We start from the raw sequence: 27,516 nt of genomic DNA on the forward strand, positions 1-27,516 counted from the left end.
TTCACATTTAGGTCTTCTACAAATACCTGGAATAGTTTCTGTATATGATGTCAGGTAGGAAGGAGATAGCTTCCTTTTTTTCCCTATAGATAACCAATTATTCTGGTACTATCTATTAAGAAGCCCATTCTTTCCCCATTGATCTACATTGTTAGCTCTGACACGAATCTAGTTTTCATAAATCTGTGGTCTGTTTCTGGGTCCTTTATATCTGTTTCATTGCTCAATTTATTATTATCTTCATTACTTAGCTAAAACATGCATTCATTCATATAATAATATTAGTAAGGCAAGGCTCCAACCTGCTTCTTCTTTTTTTTCAACCTGCTTCTTCTTAAGGAGTGTCTGAGTTATTTTTGGTCCCTTGTTCTATCAAATAAACTTGAGAATCACCTTGTCAATTTCCAGATACACGGCTGCTGTTGAGAAGTCAACTGGAAGTTTAATTGTTACTTCTTTGAAGTTATTAAGGGCATTTTAAGAATTTTTCCTTTACCTGTGTGGCTTGCAGTTTAACTATAATATGTCTAGGGTGGACTTCTTTTTATTTATCCTGCTTAAGATTCACTGGGAAGATTCATTGGGTTTCTTGAATCTATGGGTTAGTGTCTTTCAATTCTGGAATATTTTCAGCCATCATCTCCTTTAATATCCCCTCTGTTCCCTTATCTTTTTCTGGAATTCTAGTTAAGTTAATTCTAGTTAATTCTGGTAAATTCTCACTTTATACTCCAGGTTTGTTAACTTCCTTTTCATATTTTCCATTTCTGTCTCTCTAGGCTACATTCTAGATAATTTCTTAAGTTTCCTGATTCATTACTTTTTCTTCACCTATGTGTAATCTGCTGTTAAACCTGACCAAAGAAATTTTAATTTCTGTTTTTATTTTCTAACTTCTAGAGGTTCTGATTAGTACATTTTCAAATGTTTTTGTTCTTTATCATATTTTCAATTCTCTCATTTCTGTAAATTAAAGTAAGCACTCTTATGTTATATTCTGGGCTTGGTAATTCCAATATCTGAAGTCCTTGGAGGTCTCTCTAATTCTCTGCTGTCTGTTCTTTTTCCTTGCTCTTGTTTCATTGTATACAAGTGTTTTTGACAATGAGTGCTCATTTCCTGAGGAATTCTATTTCTATTATTATTTATTCATATCCATTTTCTTTTTCTGGTATTCCTACTAGCTGGATTTGACCTTTCCACCCTGACAAATCTTCCATGTAACTTAACTTCCTTTCATATCTTCCATCTGACTTTTGCTTTATATTCAGAAAAAAAAATGTTTTCAACCTTATATTCCAGACTTCAGACTTCAGCTATTATCTGTTAAATTTTTAAATTTCGTCAACCCTATTTTTAATTCCGGAGTGCTCATTTGTTCTGTAACTGCTTCTTTTTCATACCAATCTGGTCTTCTTATTTGATGCAAATAATTTCAAATCCTTCTGAAGACTGTAATTACATTTGAAATTTTTTTCTTCTGTTCCTTGAATTAAGTAGATTTCCTCTGGGTCATTCCTTCTCTTTGGTGCTCCTGGCTTATGTATTCACATCTTTGAATGATAACAGGCTGGTTAACAAAGGTACTGGCGTGGATTTCCCATATTAGTATATTGATCCATTTTGCTAACGTACGTCTCCCTTGTAGGGAAGGGCTGATTTAGGGCTCCTTCTAAGTGGACAGGGTATGTTAACTGGAAGGCTTCATTTAGGGTTCAGGAGAAGAGGCCTCAAGACAAGCTGGGAGCCCTGACTGCTCTCTCACTCCCCAACAAAAACAGGAAGTACTTTATTCTGGGTGTATAGCATTTCGGTTTACTTCCTTCTTGAGAAAAGTTAGCTCTTCCTCCACCCATCAGAGATATCTATGTTTAAGGTCTGGTATTATCTCAGAATCTATTCTGCTTCTCTCTTAGGTACTAGCTCCCAACTAGAAGTTCTAGTTAGCTGTTCATTTTCTTAGCAAATATTACTATGGTTTTTTTTGTATTTTGTTTTTTTGAGGGAGGAAAGCCAGACTGAAAGCTCTGTACGAAAACCCGCTAGGATAGTGGTAGAGGAGTAATGGGTGGAAGAATGGCCATGTTCCTATCACTATCACAGTCCACGCCTCTTCTCTGTTGGGGTTGAGAGGAAATCAAGTCTCTCCTGGAGCTCCCAAGGACATTCCCTCTACCACCACAGCTTGTTCCTGTTTGGTTCATTATTTTCCTTTTTTCTTTTTCTGGGTCATGACCTTCCCTGCCCAGGATTATCTATCTAACAGTAGGGTCCTGTCCAGTCTCCATTTTCCAGACACTCAGCTGAATTTCTGGTTCTCAGTGCTGTTACGGATTTATTTGCATCACTCTTGCTTTATGGTTAGTTCAATGGAGACTCTGAAGGCAGGGAAAGAAGCGCTTATGCTCAAGGCTGCCACCTGAACAGGACAGTCTTACGCTTTTAAAAAACTGTAGACATACATCACCTGTTTTAATATTTAAGTTTCTCAATACTTAATTAGCTTCTATTTTATATTAAATTAAATTAATCGGTAATCAGCAAACTGGCTAAAGTAGCTCTCTTTAAAAAGATTTGGATTAAAAAATAATTTTCTGTTTAATTTATACACTCTCTTCTCTTAGTACCTACACAATTTAGTTTTTCTAATTTCAAAAAGATAAAAATGACTGACCTAAAAAGTGGGGAAGGTCAGTCCATCAATACACATTTTGTCTCTCTGAAGTACAGTTTTTTCCTATTTTCTACATATTTACTGGAGTCATGACTCCCAAAGCTGTAATGATTCCAAACCAAATACAAGAAACAGCACAGGAAATGCTGGTGGGATCAGCTCTCCTAAAATTTCCAATGTGCTATAATCTACAGAGGACACTGCAATTTTTATCTTTATTTTTTTATTTTCCATTATGGTTTATTACAAGATATTGAATATAGTTCCCTGTGCTATACAGCAGGACCTAGTTGTTTAACTATTTTATATATAGTAGTTTGTACCTGCTAATCCCAAACTCCTAATTTATCCCCCCTTCCCCTTTGGTAACTGTAAGTTTGTTTTCTATGTCTGTGAGTCTGTTTCTGTTTTGTAAGTAAGTTCATTTGTGTCATATTTTAGATTCCAGACATAAATATCATATGATATTTGTCTGACTTATTTCACTTTGTATGATAATCTCTAGGTCCATCCATGTTGCTGCAAATGGCATTATTTCATTCTTTTTTATGGCTGAGTAGTATTCCATTGTATATATATATATATACCACATCACTATGATTTTTAAATAGTGATATTACCTTTTTATAGATGTGCTTGGTTTTGAGGGGCGGGGATTTATTTGAAAAGAAAAATCCCCTTACCCCTAGAAAAGAGAAAACCAATTACAAATGTCCTCAGATGATGAAATGCCAGAGGGATTTATACCACACCATGCAAGTGCCGCTCACAATTCCCCAGAAGATAGGTCTGCTTTTACATAATCTCAATCGTAGCATCAGCGAGTGAAAGTTATGGCATGCTGTAAAAATATGCCAGATGAAAACGGAAATCTTGGACAAGAATTCAATCTCACACTGAAGGGACAGAAGCAACATTCTGGGGGTCAAGGTAATGGGTTCGTTATTAACTGCAGAATCTCATTTTCATCGTGTGCAGAATGGAGATGTCATGCCTACTTCACACAGCTATGGTTAGGATTAAATAAAATAGCATACGTAAAGAAGAGACTGAACACAGACGGGACTGAACAGCTGTTTCCTTTGTTCTTCTTTATGTCAAAGACTCCAAGCTGAGAGAAGGTACATTTATTCTATTCTATCTATTTTCTCCTCCCTTTACCCTGAACTGTTTAAATTCAAATGGAAAGAAATGGTGAGGGAAGCAATGGCACTTCTTCCGTACGATCTAGCCTTTGGCATACGATCCTGATGCCTACACACCTCACGGACCTAACCCTGCATCTCCTGATTCCTTTCCTTACTATTACATTTATTAATTTCTACAGATTTCACGTCCCTTGGCATTTCACCTCTTCCCCGGTGCTAGTACTCACAGCAAATTCCAGCACAGGGTGGGATAACTAAGGGATACTGCCTGTGGATCATTATGCCATCATCCTCCTACCCTGGCCTTTTTCTAGCTGTGCATTAAAAGTCTGGGGCTTCCCAATACATTTGTCTGGATGTCTTTTCTTCATAATCCTCCGGCCCTCACAGATGCTCAGTAGGTGAGCCTCAGTTCCTAAGACACATCTACTGGCTCAGAGTGATTTTCATCTTTAAACATAGCTTTGAAATTTGCAAGGGATGCTCTCAGCCGACTGGCCGATCAGGAGACTAACAGAGCCCAGTCTTCATGGGTGTGCTTTCACGACATGAATGGGGTAGCTTATGCATATTTAATGCTCAAGAAAACATTAATACCAATTAACAGTGCCAAAGAAGAGAATTAAAACAATACTTCATGGAATGATATTCTCTCTTTGATGATGAAGCCCACATGTTTTATTAGACACTGGGTTCAGTAATGAAATTCCTTCCTGGACCCTTTAGTCTGTTTCTCCCTGGAAGAGGGCATGGTTTCTTCATGGATTCTAAGGACATTTATCATGAGGTCTTCTGATCTCTTTACCTACCTATTTTCTCTCAATTTAGGTAACTCATTAGCTGCCTTTAAAAATGTTTCCCCTCACACATACCAGAGGCCAACTATAAGAAAGGATGGTGTTCCTTCCTCCTAGGGTTGGTTTGAAATTCACCATTTTATGTTTTGGCCCTCTCTCCCTTGAATAAAAAGACAGAGGAGCATTCACGGTCACCATGCATCTTATCCATTTGGGGTAGCACTTGGACAAATGGCCCTCCTTTCCCCACTTGATTTTTTTTTTTAGTGAAATTCTTTTAAACCTCCTCACCTGTTCCACCCCCTCCAACGCCCACATATGAAGCTATAGAGAGAAACTTTTCTTACTTGGATTACTGTGTCCCGAGGAAGTGAGCTGAGAGTCCTAAAAAAAAAAAGAAAGAAAAACAAGAAATATCAATTAATTTTCTTATTTTGACTTTCAAAATGTAAGTTGAATATGAGATATATTACTGGTCATTCAGAACCTAATCATGGATCATAATCTCTACCAGCTACCGTAATGAGAAACATTTACGTGTTTGTTAAGCAGCTCTGGTAACAGAGCTCACAATCACTTCCATGTTGTATTACAGACTTTTTGTTTTATTTATTGAGGTGAAATTCACATAACATAAAATTAACCACTTTGAACTGAACAATTCAGTGGCATTTCATACAGTCACAATGTACTAAACCACCACCCCCATCTAGTTGCAAAATATTTCTATCATTCCAAAGTAAAATTCCTTACCCTTTCGGCAGTGTTTCCCCATTTCCCCCCTCCTCAGTACCTGGTAAGCACACACACATGCACATGTACTTGTTTGAGTCCTTCTTTTCAATCCTTTTTTTAGAAATTAATTAATCTATTTTTGGTTGCATTGGGTCTTCGTTGCTGCACACAGGCTTTCTCTAGTTGAGGCGAGCAGGGGCTACTCTTCGTTGTGGTGCGTGGGTTTCTCATTGCAGTGGCTTCTCTTGCTGCGGAGCATGGGCTCTAGACATGAGGGCTTCAGTAGTTGTGGCACGTGGGCTTCAGTACGTGTGGCACATGGGCTCAGTAGTTGTGGCACGTGGGCTTCAGCAGTTGTGGCTCACGGGCTCTTGAGCGCAGGCTCAGTAGTTGTGGTGCACGGGCTTAGCCGCTCCGCGGCATGTGGGATCTTCCCAAACCAGGGGCTGAACCTGTGTCCCCTGCACTGGCAGGCGGATTCTTAACCTCTGCACCACCAGTGAAGTGTCCTATATTATTGACTTTTAATCTAACCCACTTCCCTTTGAATGTACCTTCACTCTCACCACCTTTCTGCAGACGAGGCTGGCAACCATCCCATCAGGGACACTCCGCTGAACAACTGCTGTCAATCTCACATTGGTGGGTGGAAAGATTATTACAGATTTCCACTTACCTGAAATGGCAGAAAGTCAGTACTATGTGGTATTTGAGTTCAGTTATTGATCAGGTAAACAGTGATTGAACCTGATTTTATTTCCATTAAAGTGAAATGCTAAATTTTGTCTCGGGAATTCACATCCTCTTTCCTTGCAAAAGTCCCATTTAATATGAAATATACAGGAGAGTTATAAAAGAATGAATGAATTGAGACAGGGTCCATGAAGGACTACTGCCCTGCCCAGCTGGCTGCAAAACCTGGGGGCCCCACAGGGTGTGCAGATCCTCCATCCTTCACAGAGCCAGGCTGGGTTCAGAGGGCAACAAGCCCCAGGCACTGAAGCCCTTTCTGCTTCTGTGTCTCCTGCTGCCCCATCCAGATAGACACCCTTACACCTATAGCTTCTGTCTCAAAGGCCTTCTCTCCCTTTGTGAACATCGTCCCTGAGTAGATGCCTGGGGCGTGGCTCAACACATCTGGGCAATGTCATTTTAGCCTCCTCTGGGAGCATTCAAGGAGGCCTGCTAGGTTCTCTGTTGGGTCCTCAAGGGTTACAGAAGTGAGGGTACAAAGCCCTTGCCTTCCGGGCCTGGGAGCCCAGTGAGTCAGCAGAGGAGGTGACATGTATGCAAGTTATGAGAACCCGGGGCTGAGAGGCATTTCACCACTGCTGTGTGGGAGTGCTTCAAGCCTCGAGAGCCTGTCCTCATCTTTGGGATGCATGTCCTGCCATTTTCTGTTTTCTGCCTGGCGAAATTCATTCTTCCTTCCAGGCTCAGAACAAAAAAGCTCAAGGGTTACCTGTTCTTTGAAATATTCCTGAATCTCAGAAGGACTTGTTTGTTTTCTTTATGTTTACACTACGCTGTGTCAAATTTCCATTACAGGAATTGTCTTTTCAACTATGACTCCTTAAAAAAAAAGCTTTATCAAGGTATACATGATATAACATAAACTGTACATATTAAAGTATACAAAAAGAACGCTACTATTATTAATTGTCTTGACCCAAGGATGGCTCCATCCTATTAAGTAGCATTTGCTATTTAAACCACAAAAAGTAACATTTATTTATTAAAAAATAATTCAGAAAAATAGGAAAGTATAAGAAAAAGTTGCCTGTAATTCCTAACAGGGCATTTCTGAGATTACTCTACTGCTTTTAGTGTTTTGTTTTGTTTTTTTTTGCGGTACGCGGGCCTCTCACTGTGGCCTCTCCTGCTGCAGAGCACAGGCTCCGGACGCGCAGGCTCAGCGGCCATGGCTCACGGGCCCAGCCGCTCCACGGCATGTGGGATCTTCCCGGACCGGGGCACGAACCTGCGTCCCCTGTGTCGGTAGGCAGACTCTTAACCACTGCGCCACCTGGGGAGCCCTACTCTACTGCTTTTAATTTCCCACATTCACTCAGCAAGTGTGTGTCATTCTGACAGTCATGTGCACAAAGAGGAGAACCACTTCTTAGTTATTTAGAAGAATAGCTGCAGTTGGAAACTTGTTCTCTTTTTTTAAATCCTGCATTCCCAACACCGAGTTGGGTACACAGGAATCCCAAAACTTCTTCAAAGGTGGTATTTAGCTGGGAAGTAAAGTTTTACAAATCACTGTACTGAAGGCAGAAATAACCAAGTTCACTGGCAGCCGAGAAAGCCATTCAAGGAAGCACGATAATAAATACCGCATTTCATCACACATAACAAAACTGTGTAAGGCTGCATTACTTCATGTATTACTATGGAAGAAAATGGCTGCCAATTAATTGTAAAATGCCATCAGCTGTAAAACAAATCCTGATTTTGGGGATCTTAAAATGTGAAAAAAATATGCAGCTTAAACTGATAAAATATAGTTGTTCTTAAGTCATGTTGCTGATGGAGGGCAGTCTTTATCCTGTGAGAACACTCCTTAAAAATGGCTTTTTGGAACCATCTGAGGACTGCTGTACCCTTATCTCCTCTTGCTTGTCTGTCAGTACATCATTAGAATTACAAAAGGCAAGAAATGGAAATATATCTTCTTTGATTTTCAGACCTCCACATAAAGCTAATTACTCTAGGAAAAAGCACCACTTGATGTGGTTTGGTCTTCCTTCTTCCTCACCAATCACTTTCTTTTCTCTAAAGCTCAAAACAATTGAAATAATGTAAATGACAGTAAATTTAAATGTTTACTTTGAGGTAATGAAGTAAACATAAAGTTTTAGCCCAAGCATTTTGTGGTCGCTTCTGAAGCATGCTAGGAACCCAAAGAGGGAGATATATCATAAACTTCCCAACTTCAAAGCACTTTCCTTCACACTTGCTGGCTTTCATTCTCCTTGTACTGTAGAAAGAGGACGGCAATAGGATTCTCATTTCTGTAATCATGCTAGAACTCTTCTGCCTAATGCTTTAGAAACTGATCAGCAAGAATAGTTTCAAACCAGGTCTGATCCCATCAGATCTGGCATTCATTGCCACATGAAATGCTTGTGAAATGCCATTAGATCCGCACAGATGCCTTCTGAGTATGGAAAAAGTTCTACAATTTTAGCTCTCTATTTGCATTTCAGAACTTAGGAGACTGCTACAGAAATCGAGGGAAAAGGACAAAGCAAATTCATTTCTTTTTCTTGGTTGAAATACCTCATAATGGCATGCATTCTTTTCTTTACCAAAGTCAATAACTTCTGAGATTTGAAGAATGAGGCAGGCACGTCTGATAGTGTTTGTCTAGGGAATTGTGACTCCAAATTAAGCCTCCAGAGAATAGAAAAAAACATCCAAGTTCAGTATCAATTGACTTTATTATATATTATGTCCTTCAATACCCAGACAAATTGGGGAAATTCTTGGAAGTATGTAGCTAATTAATTTAATGGTACTGGTAACTCAGAAAGCACATTTAAATCGACTTTACTTGTGAGGTCAAAATGCCCCTTTAATCTCAATAAGGGCTTAATTTCATTATTTATTAGTCATTTTGGAGACTCTGCCCTGCAAATTCCATAAACAATTCTAGCTCCTACATACTAGCAACTGTGATCATCTCAAACATTAGTAGTCTAATTAATGAATTGCAAGCCTCCAGCTGTCAGAATACTAAATAGTTGAGACACAGGTTAAAAGAGGTGCACTATGGGTGAGAACTAGTGATGCCTTTGAAGTAGGCACAGTCAGGGCTCCTCCAAAGATGTCTGTATCTTAATTCCCAGGCCCTGTGAATATGTTACCTCTCATGGCAAAAGGGACTTTGCAGATGTGATTCAGTTAACTATTTTGAGATGGGAGATTATCCTGGATTATCCAGGTGGGCCCAGTATCATCACAAAGTTCCTTATAAGGAAAAGGAGGAGGCAGGAGAGTCAGAGAAGATGTGACAAGGAGGTCAGAGGTCAGCATGATGAGGGCCACAAGCTAAGTAAGCAGGGCAGCCTCTAGAAGCCGAGAAAGACAAGAGAACAAATTCTTCCCTAAAACATTCAGAAGAAACGTAGCCCTGACCACACCTCAATTTTAGCTCCGTGAAACTGATTTCAGACTTCTGTCTTCCAGAGTTGTAAGATAGTAAATTTATGTTGTCGTGAGTCACTAGGTTTATGGTGATTCGTCAGAGTAGGAATGACACTAATGAAGTCTTATTTCATGGATACAAGATAAAATTTAAAAAAAATATTTATTTATTTATTTGTCTGTGCCAGGTCTTAGTTGTGGGATCTTTTAGTTGCGGCCTGTGAACTCTTAGTTGCAGCATGTGGGATCTAGTTCCCCGACCAGGGATCAAACCTGGGTCCCCTGCATTGGGAGCACGGAGTCTCAGTCACTGGACTGCCAGGGAAGTCCGATACAAGATACATTACCAGCACTTATTGTGAACTTTTTGAAAGAAAAGCATTATTAAAATCATGTAATGTCCCCACACTCTGTAAAGTCACCTATTTTTTTTTTTTTTTTTTTTTTTGGTACGCGAGGCGGCTTCTCTTATTGTCCAGCACGGGCTCTAGGCATGCGGGCTTTGGCAGTTGTGGCTCGTGGGCTCCAGAGCACAGGCTCAGTAGTTGTGGCTCACGGGCTTAGTTGCTCCGAGGCATGTGGGATCTTCCTGGACCAGGGCTTGAACCCATGTCCCCTGCATTGGCACGTGGATTCTTAACCACTGTGCCACCAGGGAAGTGCCTGTTTGTAAATTATACCTTAATTTTTTTAATGGAAAGAAAATTCAAACCTTTAAAATATTCAGAAAGCTAGAGAAATAGAAGGAAGTACCCTCAGCTGGACACAGAAAAATAGAAGGAAGTTCCCTCAGCTGGACACAGAAAAATAAAGAAATTATTATATTTAACAATAACACATTGGAATCATTCTTATTAAGGGACTTTGGGACATTTTCAACACTTCAAAAAGAAAGCTTTTATCCTTTAGCTGGCACTCAACCCTCTCTCCCTACCCCTAAGCTGTAAGCGACCACTAATCTATTTTCTGTCTCTCTGTATTTGCCTCTTCTGGACATGTTGTCATTTGTGACTGGTCTTTCACCTTTTTTTTTTTTTTTTGCGGTATGTGGGCCTCTCACTGCTGTGGCCTCTCCCGTTGCAGAGCACAGGCTCGGGACGCGCAGGCTCAGCGGCCATGGCTCACGGGCCCAGCCGCTCCGCGGCATGCGGGATCTTCCCGGACCGGGGCACGAACCCGTGTCCCCCGCATTGGCAGGCGGACTCCCAACCACTGTGCCACCAGGGAAGCCCTGGTCTTTCACCTTTGCTCAGCATATTTTCAAGGTTCATCCATGTTGAATCGTGTATCAATGCTTCATTCCTTTTTATGTGGCATAATATTTCATTATAAAGATATATCACTTTTGTTTATCTATTCATCAGTTGATGCACATTTGTATTGCTTCCACTTTTTGGCTGTTATGAACAATGCTGCTGTGAACATGCGTGTAAAAGATTTTTTGCAGACGTGTGTTTTCAATTCTCTTGGGGATATACCTAGGAGTGGAATTGCTGGGTCATACAATAATGCAATGTTTAACCTTTGAGGAAATGTTGAAACTTTTTCAAAGAGGCTGCACCATTTTAAGATCCCACCAGCAACTGACATCAGGGTTCCAATTTCTCCACACTCGTGTGAACACTGGGTATTGTCTGTCTTTGATTTTAGCCCTTTAAGTAGGTGTGAAGGAGTATCTCATGGTAGTTCTGATCTGCATTTCCTAAATGAGAGCAATAGTGTCTTTTCATATGTTTATTAGTTATCTGTAGATCACCTTTGGAGAAATGTCTATTTAAATCCTTTGCCTATTCTTAAAACGAGTTCTCTTTCTATTATTGAGTTGTAAGACTTCTTTACTAATTGTGTTTCTGTAAATAAAGTTTTATTTGAACATAGTCACATTCATTCATTCAGATATTGCCTGCAAAGCCTAAACCATTTACTATCTGATCCTTTAAATAAAAAGTTATTTGACCTCTGACTTAAACAATGAGTTATTGGGAAAGAATGAGATGAATATATCAAAAGAACAGAATAGACAGTCCTGAAACAAAACTGTGTATTTATGAGACTTTCAGTTGTTGACGTAGGTGGTATTTCAAACCAGTGGGGGGAAGATGGGCTAATTTGTTGATAGTGTTGTCATAATCTACTCAACCAATGAAAAGAATAAGGCTAGAATCCTATGACACACCAATGCAAGCAAACAAAATTTTTAAACCTAAAAACAAAAATTATAAAAGAATTACAATAAAATAGAGAACGTTGTTAGAATGTTGGGCCAGGAAAGATCTTTTTTCTCTGACATGAAAATTAAACACTTTGCTAGTATAAAAGGTCCATAAGTAAGGTTGCAAGAAAATAGTTGCATCATATAGAACAGGCAAATGAGTAAGATATAAGGAGTTCCTATGAATCTTTTTTTTTTTTTTTGCGGTACACAGGCCTCTCACTGCTGTGGCCTCTCCCGTTGCGGAGCACAGGCTCCGGATGCGCAGGCTCAGCGGCCATGGCTCACAGGCCCAGCCGCTCTGCGGCATGTGGGATCTTCCCAGACCGGGGCACGAACCCGTGTCCCCTGCATCGGCAGGCGGACTCTCAACCACTGCGCCACCAGGGAAGCCCCGAATCATTTTTTTAAAGTGGCAATGGACATGAATGGGCAATTTGCAAAGGAAAAACAGTCAATGCTCAAACTCAGAAATTACTGGAGAAGTGCAAATTAACGAGATAACAGTTTTTCATCCATACTACAGACACGATGATAAAAAACCAGATAATATTAAACACTGGCAAAGATTCATAAAAAAATACTCTTGAAACATAGTCAAGGGTAAATAAGGCTTCTGATGCCTCCAGCACCCTGGCTCCTGTTCTAGGTGTCTGGACAAGAGACACTGAAAGAGAGGCACACACAGAGGCACTTACAAAAACCGTGTGCTGTAACAGTGCTTGTGTTAACAGTGAACCATTAACAGTCTCAATGGCCATTCAAGGAGCTTGAACAAATAAATCACAGCAAATTCACACTATGAGATATTTTGCTGCTGTTAAGAAAAAGTAAGGAAATCTCTACATATTCACTTGGGAAGATCTCTAAATACGCCTTGTTAAGGCAAACAAAAACCGACTCTTAGAATGGAATTTACCATTGGGATAATAATGAATTATTATTTCAATAATTTACTTTAGAACATTGTGATGTTAATATTTAGCAATGATATTTATGTACTGTGTGTATCTGGGAAAAAGTCTACTCTTAGAAAAAGTACTTTTAGTACCATTTAGGATTTTTAAAAAACTGCACACGGGGAAAATGACTGAAATGGTACACACCAAACTCTTGATAGTAACCTGTGGGTAGGGAAGTAAAATCTGGACAAGGGCATGAGAAACTTTCATATTTTGCTTCTTCTACGTGCATAATTTCACCTTTATAATGAATATGTAATTACGTGTTGGATGGTTAATAAAAATCAAAACTTATTAGACTCATGTATAATTTAAATATATTTTGTAGCTGATATTCTGTGTATGCTGGTTCTTAGAAAATATGGAAATCATTTTTTTTAAGTCCTAGAAAATATTTTCAGCTTTATAAAAGATAACCGAGAAATTATATACTTCATGTCCTCAATTCTAAGACACTGATTTTAAAATACATCATTAATTTAATAACAGCTTTTCAGGAAAAAACAAGACATACAATCACACTGGATGTATAAAATGATCGTAAGATGCATTTCAACTTCACAAGTGTTTTTAGATAACATGATAATTGTAATATTCGTCATATTTTGCAGGAAGTATGGAAGTGGAGGTAGGTAGGACTGCAAGTTTGATTTCTTCCCTTGGAATGAACAGACCTATGCTTGCAAACTGTTGAAAATCAGATCCATGTGCCTGTAGCAGGAATATTTACAGAGGAAAAGACAATCAAGGGAAACCCACTGTCCACTAAAAATCTCTGTGTGAGTAAAAAGCCTATTCAACCTGGGCAACGCAGGATCTCACCTTATTTGGAAATGGAAATTTGCTCGGTTCCACTTTTCCAGGTGCTGGAATAGCTGAAAGTGGTGGAAGCCAGGTCATCTCCTAAAGGGAGGGAAAAACAAACATTGTAATACAGAGTATTTAAACTCAGTAGCATACAAAGCAGTTTCACAAGTCTGCCTTAATAAGCATAGACGGGATAAGGAATGAACAAGAGATGAACAGATATGGAAGGGATTTTTTAAAAAAAGGATTTAAAACCCACTTTTATCATTTCTTTCCCTAATCTTACCAATTCTTGGTTCAATGGCTATTGCCATCAACCCTTTATACCTTAAAAAGATCTACAAGCTTGTCCTATTTTCATTTCATTTAAGCTCCTAAGTAAAGGGACAACCCAGTAGTAAAAGGTCTATGTAAAATGCCATACAAAGGGAGCTGCTTCCCACAAAATTTACAGGAAGTTTCTGAAGTAATGAACAAAGTACTTTTAACATTAGGGATCATTATTAGCGGGGCTATTTATTTTATTAGAAACTCCTATCAGTGTAAGTTTCCAATAGGTCCCACAGATCATTTTGGTCTTCATAAAAATGTCATTCATGGAGAAGTGAAAAAACCAATTACACATATGAAATAAAGAGAGAGTGCTGTGATTTTTATAACAGAACACAACTTAGGCTCAGCATGTAATATTTCATATACTTTTTGACATACACTCTCACTAAACTGTGAGAGAGAGCAAGGTAGGGAGAGGTTTGTTGCATTAACATTCAGTATTTTTCTCCAGTTCCTTCTCCTGGAAGATATTTGCATTCACTAAATGAGTGTGGAATTAAATCGAATCCATTTCTGATTACCAGGAAAGTGACTTGGAATTTACAAATCAGGTCTGAACCCTATTTCTTGACTCCTTCCACTTCCAAATCTAAGCAAGTACAGAGGCAGGAGTTGATCCACTTTGAGAAAAGTAAGAAATTCTTTCTTGGGCTTCCCTGGTGGTGCAGTGGTTGAGAGTCCGCCTGCTGATGCAGGGGACACGGGTTTGTGCCCCAGTCTGGGAAGATCCCACATGCCGCGGAGCGGCTGGGCCTGTGGGCCATGGCCGCTGAGCCTGCGCGTCCGGAGCCTGTGCTCAGCAATGGGAGAGGCCGCAACAGTGAGAGGCCGGTGTATCGCAAAAAAAAAAAAAAGCAATTCTTTCTTTAGGTGAAGACAATTTCTCACTTCCCTTGGTTGTGGGGCGGGAGGTTGAAAAGGGAATCTGTCAGGTGTCTGAAGGGAGAGTTTCTTGAGGCCGCTCTTGTGCCTTATTTTCTTGGGTAACTCTCTCCCCCCAGCACCAGAGAGAGCGTGGACCCACACGGAGAGCAAGGACAGTGAGCGTGTTCAAACCCACCGGGGAAAGATTCACTGACCCTATATCACCTCTCACCTACTGTGACACATGTGCCATTAGGTGGTCAAACTCCTAGACACTCGAGGTGTCCCTTCTCCATCCTGATGTTACCAAGGTTTCTCCAGTGTAAAGCAAAGGAAGATCCAGTGTCCCTTTATGACCCTCGCTCCTCTGCTCCCCAAGTACCTACCTGCCTGTTCTGTCCTGTATCTGACCCTGTTGTCTCTTTTGAAGAGGATGCTAAGCAGCCCTGCTGAATTTGTGTCCAGGAAGACAGGTGGTGCTCAGTACGTTTTTGAATTAGTATCTCTGCAATGTCTCTACCTTGCTTTCTGGTTACCTGAACTACCACCCTAACCACACCTTCATTATTTTTAACCAGAGGACATTAATGGTTTCTTTTCTTTATTTTTTAAAGTTTATTTTATTTATTTATTGTTTTAAACAGCAGGTTCTTATTAGTTATCTATCTTATACATATAAGTGTATATATGTCAATCCCAATTTCCCAATTCTTCTCACCACACCTCACCGCCACTTTCCCCCCTTGGTGTCCATACGTTTGTTCTCTACATCTGTGTGTCTATTTCTGCCTTGCAAACCAGTTCACATCTGTACCATTTTTCTAGATTCCACATATATGTGTTAATATACGATATTTGTTTCTCTCTTTCTTATTTCACTCTATATGACAGTCCCTAGGTCCATCCGTGCCTCTACAAATGACCCAATTTCGTTCCTTTTTATGGTTGAGTAATACTCCATTGTATATACGTACCACTTCTTTAACCATTCATCTGTCGATGGGCATTTGGGTTGCTTCTATGACCTGGCTATTGTAAACAGTGCTGCAATGAACATTGGGGTGGATGTGTCTTTTTGAATTATGGTTTTCTCTGGGTATATGCCCAGTAGTGGGATTGCTGGGTCATATGGTAATTTTAGTTTTTGTTTTTTAAGGAAACTCCATACTGTTCTCCATAGTGGCTGTATCAATTTACATTCCCACCAGCAGTGCAAGAGGATTCCCTCTTCTCCACACCCACTCTAGCATTTGTTGTTTCTAGATTTTCTGAAGATGCCCATTCTAGCCAGTGTGAGGTGATACTTCACTGTAGTTTTGATTGGCACTTCTCTATTAATTAGTGATGTTGAGCATCTTTTCATGTGCCTCTTGGCCATCTGTGTGTCTCCTTTGGAGAAATGTCTCTTTAGGTCGTAGGCCCATTTATTCATTGGGTTGTTTTTGTAATATTGAGCTGCATAAGTTGTTTACATATTTTGGAGATTAACCCTTTGTTGATTCATTGGCAAACATTATCTCCCATTCTGAGGGTTGTCTTTTCATCTTGTTTATAGTTTCCTTTGCTGTGCAAAAGCTTTTAAGTTTCATTAGGTCTCATTTGTTTATTTTTATTTCCATTACTCTAGGAGGTGGGTCGAAAAGGATCTTGCTGTGATTTATGTCAAAGAGTGTTCTTCCTTTGTTTTCTTCGAAGAGTTTTACAGTGTTTGGTCTTACATTTAGGTCTTTAATCCATTTTGAGTTTATTTTCGTGTATGGTGTTAGGGAGTGTTCTAGTTTCATTCTTTTACATGTATCTGTCCAGTTTTCCCAGCACCACTTACTGAAGACACTGTCTTCTCTCCATTGTGTATCCTTGCCTCCTTTGTCATAGATTACTTGACCACAGGTGGGTGGGTTTATCTCTGGGCTTTCTATCCTGTTCCATTGATCTATATTTCCGTTTTTGTGCCAGTACCATACTGTCCTGATTACTGTAGCTTTGTAGTATAGTCTGAAGTCAGGGAGTCTGATTCCCCCAGCTCCATTTTTTTCCCTCAAGACTGCTTTGGCTATTCGGGGTCCTCTGTGTTCTCCATACAAATTTTAAGATCTTTTGTTCTAGTTCTGTAAAGAATGTCATTGGTAATTTGATAGTGATTACACTGACTCTGTAGATTGCTTTGGGCAGTACAGTCATTTTCACAATATTGATTCTTCCAATCCATGAACATGGTATATCTCTCCAGCTGTTTGTGTTATCTTTGATTTCTCTCATTAGTGTCGTATAGTTTTCTGAGTACAGGTCTTTTACCTCCTTAGGTAGGGTTATTCCTAAGTATTTTATTCCTTTTGTTGCAATGGGGAATGGGATTGCTTTCTTAATTTCTCTTTCTGATTTTTCGTTGTTAGTGTATAGGAATGCAAAAGATTTCTGTGTATTAATTTTGTATCCTGCAACTTTACCAAATTCATTGATTAGCTCTAGTAGTTTTCTGGTAGCATCTTTAGGATTATCAATGTATAGTACCATGTCATCTGCAAACAGTGACAGTTTCACTTCTTCTTTTCCAATTTGTATTCCTTTTATTTCTTTTTCTTCTCTGATTGCTGTGGCTAGGACTTCCAAAACTATGTTGAATCATAGTGGTGAGAGTGGACATCCTTATCTTCTTCCTGATCTGAGAGGAAGTGCTTTCAGTTTTCCACCATTGAGAATGATGTTTGCTGTGGGTTTGTCATATATGGCCTTTATTATGTGGAGGTAGGTTCCCTCTATGCTTACTTTCTGGAGAGTTTTTTATCATAAATTGGTGTTGAATTTTGCCAAAATCTTTTTCTGCGTCTATTGAGATGACCACATTGTTTTTAGTCTTCAATTTGTTAATATGGTGTGTCACATTGATTGATTTGCATATACTGAAGAATCCTTGCATCCCTGGGATAAATCCCAGTTGGGCATGGTGTGTGATCCTTTTAATGTGTTGTTGGATTCTGTCTGCTAGTATTTTGTTGAGGATTTTTGCATCTATATTCATCAGTGATATTGGTCTGTAATTGGCTTTTTTTGTAGTATCATTGTCTGGTTTGGTATCAGGGTGATGGTGGTCTCATAGAATGAGTTTGGGAGTGTTCCTTCCTCTAGAGTTTTATGGAAGAGTTTGAGAAGGATGGGTGTTAGCTCTTCTCTAAATGTTTGATAGAATTCACCTGTGAAGCCTTCTGGTCCTGGACTTTTGTTTGTTGGAAGATTTTAAATCACTGTTTCAACTTCATTACTTGTGACTGGTCTGTTCATATTTTCTGTTTCTTCCTGGGTCAGTCTTGGAAGGTTATACCTTTCTAAGAATTTGTCCGTTTCTTCCAGGTTGTCCATTTTATTGGCATAGAGTTGCTTGTAGCAGTCTCTTAGGATGCTTTGTATTTCGGCAGTGTCCATTGTAACTTCTCCTTTTTCATTTCTAATTTTATTGATTTGAGTCCTCTCCCTCTTTTTCTTGATGAGTGTAGCTAAAGGTTTATCAATTTTATCTTCTCAAAGAACCAGCTTATAGTTTTATTGATCTTTGCTATTGTTTTTTTTGTTTCTATTTATTTCTGCTCTGATCTTTATGATTTCTTTCCTTCTACTAACTTTGGGTTTTGTTTGTTCTTCTTTCTCTAGTTCCTTTAGGTGTAAGGTTAGAATGTTTATATGAGATTTCTCTTGTTTCTTGAGGTAGGATTGCACCGCTATAAACTTTGCTCTCAGAACTGCTTTTGCTGCATCCCATAGGTTTTGGATCGTCGTGTTTTCATTGTCATTTGTCTCTAGGTATTTTTTTACTTCCTCTTTAATTTCTTCAGTGGTCTCTCGGTTATTTAGTAACATATTGTTTAGCCTCCATGTATTTATGTTTCTTACGTTTTTCCCCTGTAACTGATTTCTAATCTTACAGTGCTGTGGATGGAAAAGATGCTTGATGTGATTTCAATTTTCTTAAATTTACTGAGGCTTGATTTGTGACCCAAGATATGATCTATCCTGGAGAATGTTCCATCTGAACTTGAGAAGAAAGTGTAATCTGCTGTTTTCAGATGGAATGTCCTATAAATATCAATTAAATCCATCTGGTCTATTGTGTGATTTAAAGCTTGTGTTTCCTTATTAATTTTCTGTCTGCATGATCTGTCCATTGGTGTAAGTGAGGTGTTAAAGTCCCCCACTATTATTGTGTTACCATCAATTTCCTCTTTTATAGCTGTTAGCATTTGCCTTATGTACTGAGGTGCTCCTATGTTGGGTGCAGATATATTTAATATTGTTATATCTTCTTCTTCGATTGATCCATTGATCATATGTAGTGTCCTTCCTTGTCTCTTGTAACATTCTTTAAAGTCTATTTTATCTGATATGAGTATTGCTTCTCCAGCTTCCTTTGATTTCCACTGGCATGGAATATCTTTTTCCATCCCCTCACTTTCAGTCTGTATGTGTCCCTAGGTCTGAAATGGGTGTCTTGCAGACAGCATATATATGGTTCTTGTTTCTGTATCCACTCAGTGAGCCCGTGTCTTTTGGTTGGAGCAGTTAATCCATTCATATTTACTGTAATTACCGATATGTATGTTCCTATGACCATTTTCTTAATTGTTTTGGGTTTGTTTTTGTAGGTCCTTTACTTCTCTTGTGTTTCCCACTTAGAGAAGTTCCTTTAGCATTTGCTGTAGAGCTGGTTTGGTGGTGCTGAATTCTCTTAGCTTTTGCTTGTCTGTTAAGCTTTTAATTTCTTTGTCGAATCTGAATGAGATCCTTACTGGGTAGAGTAATCTTGGTTGTAGGTTTTTCCCTTTCATGACTTTAAATATATGATGCCACTCCCTTCTGGCTTGTAGAGTTTCTGCTGTTAACCTTATGGGACTTCCCTTGTATATTATTTGTCATTTTCCCCTTGCTGTTTTTAATAATTTTCCTTTGTCTTTAATTCTTGTCAGTGTGACTACTATGTGTGTCCGTCTGTTTCTCTTGGGTTTATCCTGCCTGGGACTCTCTGTGCTTCCTGGACTTGGGTGGCTATTTCCTTTCCCATGTTAATTACTATGTGTGTCCGTCTGTTTCTCTTTGGGTTTATCCTGCCTGGGACTCTCTGTGCTTCCTGGACTTGGGTGGCTATTTCCTTTCCCATGTTAGGGAAGTTTTCAACTATAATCTCTTCAAATATTTTCTCGGGTCCTTTCTCTCTCTCTTCTCCTTCTGGGACCCCTATATGAGAATGTTGGTGAGTTTAGTGTTGTCCCAGAGGTCTCATAGGCTGTCCTCATTTCTTTTCATTCTTTTTTTCTTTATTCTGTCCCATGGCAGTGACTTCCACCATTCTTTCTTCCAGATTGCTTATCCGTTCTTCTGCCTCAGTTATTTTGCTATTGATTACTTTTAGTGTATTTTTCATTTCAGTTATTGTATTGTTCATCTCTGTTTGTTTGTTCTCTAATTCTTCTAGGTGTTAGTTCTTTAATTCTTCTACATCCTTGTTAAACACTTCTTTTTCTTAAAAATAAATTTATTTATTATTTATTTATTTTTGGCTGCATTGGGTCTTCGTTGCTTTGCGCGGGCTTTCTCTAGTTGTGTCGAGCGGGGGATATTCTTTGCTGCAGTGCACGGTCTTCTCATTGTGGTGGCTTCTCTTGTTGTGGAGCACGGGCTCTAGGCATGTGGGCTTCAGCAGTTGTGGCATTCAGGCTCAGTACTTGTGGTTTGTGGGCTCTAGAATGCAGGCTCAGTAGTTGTGGCAGACGGGCTTAGTTGCTCCACGGCACGTGGGATCTTCCCTGACCAGAGATCGAACCCATGTCCCCTGCATTGGCAGGTGGATTATTAACCCTTGCACCACCAGGGAAGTCCCTGTTAAACATTTCTTGCATCTTCTCGATCTTTGCCTCCATTTTTTTTCTGAGGTCCTGGATCATCTTCACTATCATTATTCTAAATTCTTTTTCTGGAACGTTGCCCATCTCCACTTCATTTAGTTGTTTTTCTGGGGTTTTATCTTGTTCCTTCATCTGGTACATAGTCCTCTGCCTTTTCATTTTGTCTATTTTTATGTGAATGTGGTTTTCGTTCCACAGCCTGCAGGACTGTAGTTCTTCTTGTTTCTGCTCTCTGCCCTCTGGTGGATGAGGCTATCTAAGAGGTTTGTGCAAGCTTCCTGATGGGAGGGACTGGTGGTGCGTAGAGCTGGGTGTTGTTCCGGTGGGCAGAGCTCAGTAAAACTTAATCCACTTGTCTGCAGATTGGTGGGGCTGGGTTCCCTCCCTGTTGGTTGTCTGGCTTGAGGTGACCCAGCACTGGCAGCTCCAGGCTCTTTGGTGGGGCTAATGGCAGACTCTGGGGGTGCTCATGCCAAGAAGTACTTCCCAGAACTTCTGCTCCCAGTGTCCTTGTCCCTGCGGTGAGCCACAGCTGCCCCCTGCCTTTGCAGGAATCCCTCCAACACTAGCAGGTAGGTCCAACACCTGATGGTATGGGGTCACTGCTCCTTCCTCTGGGACCTGATGTGCACACTGCTTTGTGTGTGCCCTCCATGAGTGGAGGCTCTGTTTCCCACAGTCCTATCAAAGTCCTGTAATCAAATCCCGCTAGCCTTCAGTCTGATTCTCTGGGAATTCCTCCTCCCGTTGCTGGATCCCCAGATTGGGAAGCCTGACGTGAGGCTCAGAACCTTCACTCCAGTGGGTGGACTTCTGTGGTGTAACTGTTCTCCAGTGTGTGAGTCACCCACCCAACAGTCATGGGATTTGATTTGATTGTGATTGCGCCCCTCCTACCATCTCACTGTGGCTTCTCCTTTGTCTTTGGATGTGGGGTATCTCTTTTGGTGAGTTCCAGTGCCTTCCTGTCGATGATTGTCCAGCAGTTAGTTGTGATTCCGGTGCTCTTGCAAGCGGGAGTGAGCACACGTCCTTCTACTCTGCCATATTGAACCCATCTCCTCTCATTAATGGTTTCTGATGGTTCTCTTTCTTCCATTATTAATAAATCCTACACATCCCTGCCAACTTAATTCTCCTTAAGTGCAGATCCAAACAAAAAGCTCCCCTGCTCTACAATCTTCATATACCATCACGTACACAGCAATAACGATGGTGATGATGCCACTGGTTGCGTTTTATGGTTTTCAGAGTACTAATTCCACACAAGTTTTCTCATTGACATCCAACCCTTAATGTAATTATTATCATCTCCATATTGCAGGTGAGGAAGTCAAAACTCAAAAAGATTAACTGCCACCACTGATACTTGCACAATCTATCGTGTTAGTACCAGTCTGGTATTTGTTTTTTATGCTACTGCATTCGAGACTTTCTACAACAAGGTCCTAGTTTTCAGCCTTGTGCCTTTTTGCTAAACTACACACACTACATGTAAGACAAACTACCATCTCTGCTTTTACTTACAGCAACCCCTTTGGGTGTGAATGCCCTATCGCCATGTGCCTTTTGGATTTCTAGCCATCCATGAAGGCTCATCTCAAATATTACATCTGTCTTGAAGCCTCTGCTTATTCCCCTTCTGTTCCAATATGATATGAGAGCTCCCTTCTCATCCTCCTCCAAGGCACTTTCTTTTCCTTTCTTTTTCACAGTAATTGTTACATTCCTTTTTGTGTTGTAGTTTCATGAGTATATACCTCAATCTGCATTCAACCATTTCCTCCTCTTCTGATACCCTTCCCCCAATGTAGAATAAAAATCATGCTTAGGAATCCTAACCATCTCTTTCAAGAACAGTCCTCTAAAGAAGGACTGAACATTTCCTCCAAGAGGGATACTGTCTACTCATCTTTGTGTAGACTAAATAAAACACCTTGCCCAAAATTAACTTGTTGAATTGAACTGAACGCCTATATTTCAATGCAAAATTGCTTGCTAACATTACTTTAATTATAGCTAAGTATTTCCAGGTGATTTTTCCATCTAATGAGTACTACTAAATATACAAAGGAATAGTAAAGACAGCTTGCTTAAAACAATTAAATCTGTTAGAATTTCCCAAAACATAAGAATTATTTATAGCAACCATTTAAATATATTTGTTTTTATTTACTGTGCAATGAGTTTTTAAGACTGATTATTCATCATATTAAAATTCTCCATTAGGGTTAATGGGAAAATTAAGGGAAAATAGACTATTTTTATTTCCTCTTCCATCACTTACTAGCTCAGTGAGCTTAGGTAAGTCACATCTTCAGCCAATTGTAGTGATTTCAAACCAAAGACTCCGGAATCAATCAGATCTCAGTTTGGGGCATCATCTCTGAACCAGAGGAAATGTAGGTGTTAACTATATCATGGTTGAATCATGGGGACTAAATGATTAAATGAGAGCTCATATATATAAGCATGGTTCCCTTGTGTTTAATCATTCAATAAAAACCAGCTGATTAATACCAAACTGATTTTCAGAATTCTCTCTAAAATGAGAAACAGAATTTCTCTCTGTGTTTTAGATGTTGGGAATCTGAGAAGACAGAGTATCTGGGAAAGTGTTTTGATAAAAGAATGAGGTATTGTGCAAATGTAATCTGTAATTAAGCTAGTAATAATTAATACAAACTATGTATTACTAAAACTGAAAGTTATTTAAAGAGACTATTATGATTCCTAAGTATGACTTGTACTTTATCCTGTAAAAAACGTCCTTAAGTTTTCTCATCAGAGCAGATCTCTGACATAATAATACCAGTCAGTGAGGGAAGATCTGATTTTTAAAAACGTATTTAATTTGTACCTTATTTCTGGCAGTGATTTAAAATAAAAGCAAAGGTAAAACTTTTCGTAGCTGCTACAACTTCACTTAGTTTGCTTGGGATTATTTTCTTCACAGGGAAAGGATGCTATGTCATTGCTAGGCCATGGATCCCACACCACTGCATTCACTGGTCCCCACCCCCGTCACTGCTCCTGACCACCTAACCTCAACCATCCCCTCATCACTGCTTTGCTCCTCCTCCCTCCACTTGGCTGTCCTTTACCCACTTCCTGGACCACACGTAAGACAGAAAGAGAAATACAATGTTTGAAGCTAATTACTCCCAGGTCTGAGTAGCTACCTTCTGATCCTGTAAACTTCCCTGCCACTGCCAGGATCTGTCTGCCCTTCTTTCTTTTTGATTTTCTTGTCACTTAGAAATGAGCGCACATCCTATTTCCCAGCACTGGGAGGTCCTCACTTTTGAGTCTACATTCCTTAGCCAACTGACAGGATTAAGAATGTAAAAACATGATACAAATGAACTTATTTACAAAACAGAAACAGACTCACAGACATAGAAAACAAACTTATGGTTACCAAAGGGGAAAAGAGGGGGAGGGACAAATCAGGAACTTGGGATTGGCAGATACACACTCCTATATATTTATCAAGAAAATAAACAACAGGGACCTACTGTATAGCACAGGGAACTATATTCAATATTTTGTAATAACCTGTAATGGAAAAGACTCTGAAAAAGAATATATATATACATATGTACAACTGAATCACTTTGTGAATCACACCTGAAACAGAACATTGCAAATCAACTATACTTCGGTAAAAAGAAAAAAAAAAAAGAATCCATACATCTGTCTTAACACAGCCTTATTGTGTTAAGCTCCCTAAGCAAATGTCTAGTTACTCAAGGGACATACTTCAGAGTATCTTCTTATTTCTTGAATAGACTTAAAATGCCAAGTCTTTTTATAGCAAATACACTCACTTTTGTCCTAAATGAAAGAACAGAAGAGGTTAAATGACTGGGGTATAGTATACTGCCTTTCATTAACTGTCCAGCTTTCTCTCTCCTCCATATACCATCTTCAGAAGGCCATGGGGCACATGGGCTAGTTGCCATTTTCCTGTCTACTGAACAGCAAGACTGACCACAAGCCCCAAGAATCCACAGCTTCAAGGTGAGCAGACTCTCGTGTCCTCATTTTGCACCCCACCTCCACCCTGTGTAGCTACCCACTTGCTCTGATGTCACCTGCATCAGCCTGTCTCAGGACAAACGGCTGGAGGATTATGGTATCCATTCACTAAGCACTGTAGCTCTTTGTTATCAAAAAAGAGAAGAAACAAAAATTGAATTTTAGCCTGAAATCTAATCTTGGAGTTCAAAACATTCAGTTATGAAGAGCTGCAAAGTATATTGAGTTTGCAAAAAGATGAAATCAGAACAAATTTAAACTGTATGCTAACTTTCCTATTAGATTCAGTGAATAGAAGAACACTTCCCCTGGTCTCTCTCCCTGGCTACCGTTTCCCCAGTGCATTCTACCTTGGTCACAGCCACAGAGGTGTTTTATCTGAAATAGTTACCATGCCACGTGGCTTCCAGTGACCCTGCTCCAAACACTAAGGATGCTCTGTCATAGGGCACCATCAAGGACCACTGCAGGGTTACTGGTCTGTTACGTTCCTATTACATTCCTCCTCCAAAAGCAATGGGTTTGCTTCCTGTCCTGCCTGAGATTTTCCTGTCCTGACATCGTTCAGTTTTCCTTTCATGTGATTCCAACTTCACTTACTTCTTCATTTTTTTCTCACCCCCGGCCTCTCTCTGAATCAGGTCACTGACCAGTGCTGTCCTCAGCGAGGGCTGCCCACCCCCCTCTCCCTTTCCCACGATTTGTGTCACTTTAACATTTACAGGCTACCTGGGGCTGTGAGTTTTCATTTTATGGGTTACTGGTATTAAATTATAAACTTTTTGACCCCTACTAGATGATAACCTCTTTGAGGGAAGGGATTGTGTCTTATAACTCTCTCGTAACTCCTCAAAGGCCTACACAATGGGTAAAATAATAGGATCATTTAATCATTCATTTAATCTCTCTGGGATTCTCTTTTCTCGCCTGTAAAATGGTGGCGACAATAAATTATACTTGTCCCACCAAACACATACGACTGCTGCCAGGTTTGAGAGAGATTAAATTACTTCCTTCTCTCTCTCAGCAATGTCTCCACAACCACTGCCAACTCAGGGTCCACATCCACAGGCCTGGCCCATGACCATAGTAAACTCCAGAATGCTCTGTGCTCAGAAACTCTTTTCAAAATAAAACACAGAATTAATCCTGTCAAATGCAAAACGCCAGAGTTGATTATTATGTGTGGCAGTGGCTACCGCAGATCAGAGCATTATTTCATTTTTGGTTTCCGTCTCAGAACCATCACTCAGCACTGTAGTTCTTTCACACGTATTATTCATGTTATGACACTCCTATCAGATAAATGTCGCCAACAACAGAACGCGGTAATTTTTATCACACTGCGTATCCTTTCAATGCTGGAAGCTATCAGGAGCACCGTGTCTGGTGAAAGGAAAACACTCCTGCAGGCCTGTACTTGGGAGGCAGAGTACCGGCCGGGTATTGGGCGAGATAAAGTGGGAGAAACACACTCCTCCCCTGACAGAAGCGGAAAGTACATTCTAATTGTCAATCCGCTCCCCGACTGTAAACACAGACACCAGGTCAGACTTGAAGCCTAGGCAGATTTGGGCTTAGAACAAGGAGGTCACAGTCAAAATCTCTAATTTGGCCCCTAAATCCACAAAAATGCAAAAACATCCTCATTCTGTTACCGCAGTAGAGGGACCTATACTTTGAAAAAAATAGTAAGTATAGTGCATTCACAACCACTGATGGAAAGCTTTTGGAAAAACAGTAGCTGTTGAAAAATAAAAATATTTTCTTCACTAAGATTTTTAAAAACCTATTTTTCCTTTGTTTAAACAATTATTTTATTGAAGTATAGCTGATTTACAGTGTTATGTCAATTTCTGCCATGCAGCGAAGTGATTCAGTTACACATATACATTCTTTTTCATATACTTTTCCACTATGGTTTATCACAGGATATTGAATGTAGTTCCCTGTGCTCTACAGTAGGACCCTGTTGTTTATCCATTCTATATATAATAGTTTGCATCTGCTAATCCCAAACTTCCAATCCATCCCTCCCCCTACTCTCCTTCCCCTTTGGCAACCACAAGTCTGTTCTCTATGTCTGTGAGTCTGTAAAAACCTATTTTTCTTAGTAACGCTTAGGCTGCTATAATTAAAAACATGCAAATAACCAATGGAAATCTGTAAAAATAGGGTTACCCAAAATCACAATGAAATCTTGTTTCTTTAACTGAAAAGCCAGGCATATGTCCAATTTGAACTAAAATTGGCCTGAGAAGGGGATTCCCAGTTGCTGTATGTGTATTTTCTGGTCGCACACATCCCCCTGGGTGAGAGAATCTCTGACTGGAACACTGACTACTCTAATTCACTGCAACACCCAAGCTGTTTAACTTGTCGCTGTCCTTCCTCTGCTCTCAATGAGGTTAATCACCAATGGATAAAACGGAGGGTGGACCACATAGGTAAAGATAACTGGAATCAAATCGAGAAGCAGCTTTCAAATAAGGTTTCGCAGACTGGAGAACCCATGCATGAGACAACAGTATGACTCCAGGGGCTTACGACAGGAGGGCAAGCATTGGGTGCTGACAGATACAAAGCAAACCTTCAAACCAGAAACTCCAAGGGCACCTTAAGACCTGTGCTGCCCATTGGCTCCCGCAAATCGTCCGTACGATTTCCAGTTCTCACAAAGCTGAGGCCGTGCAGTGTCTGGCCTTTCCTTATTTCCTTCACGTTGTAATGAGTGTGATCCATTGTAAGGAAATCAGTCCCATTTGCTGGAGTCCTGGACCTCTCACCCACCTGACTTCAGTGGTCCCTGCAAACTCTGGACTCTTCATGGAAAGGATAAGAGCCTTGACTGAAGTCGATCTAACTGTCACTTTTTTTTTTTTTTTTTTTTTTTTTTTTGG

At 39.9% G+C, this 27,516-nt stretch overlaps 1 protein-coding gene across 1 annotated transcript in view; it reads right to left on the bottom strand.

The window, feature by feature from the left end:
* The window catches only part of AFF3 (ALF transcription elongation factor 3), a 474,009-nt gene that overhangs the window by 190,943 nt on the left and 255,550 nt on the right, over positions 1-27,516 (bottom strand). The window contains exons 6-7 of the mRNA XM_024743692.1: positions 13,503-13,583; positions 4,967-5,003 (exon numbers count right to left, since the gene is read on the bottom strand). Coding sequence (XP_024599460.1) covers positions 4,967-5,003; positions 13,503-13,583 — 118 coding nt within the window. The remainder of the gene's footprint in view (positions 1-4,966; positions 5,004-13,502; positions 13,584-27,516) is intronic.

The sequence above is a fragment of the Neophocaena asiaeorientalis genome, unplaced genomic scaffold (genome assembly GCF_003031525.2).
Source record: "Neophocaena asiaeorientalis asiaeorientalis breed wild unplaced genomic scaffold, Neophocaena_asiaeorientalis_V1.1 scaffold114, whole genome shotgun sequence".
Taxonomy (NCBI): domain Eukaryota; kingdom Metazoa; phylum Chordata; class Mammalia; order Artiodactyla; family Phocoenidae; genus Neophocaena; species Neophocaena asiaeorientalis.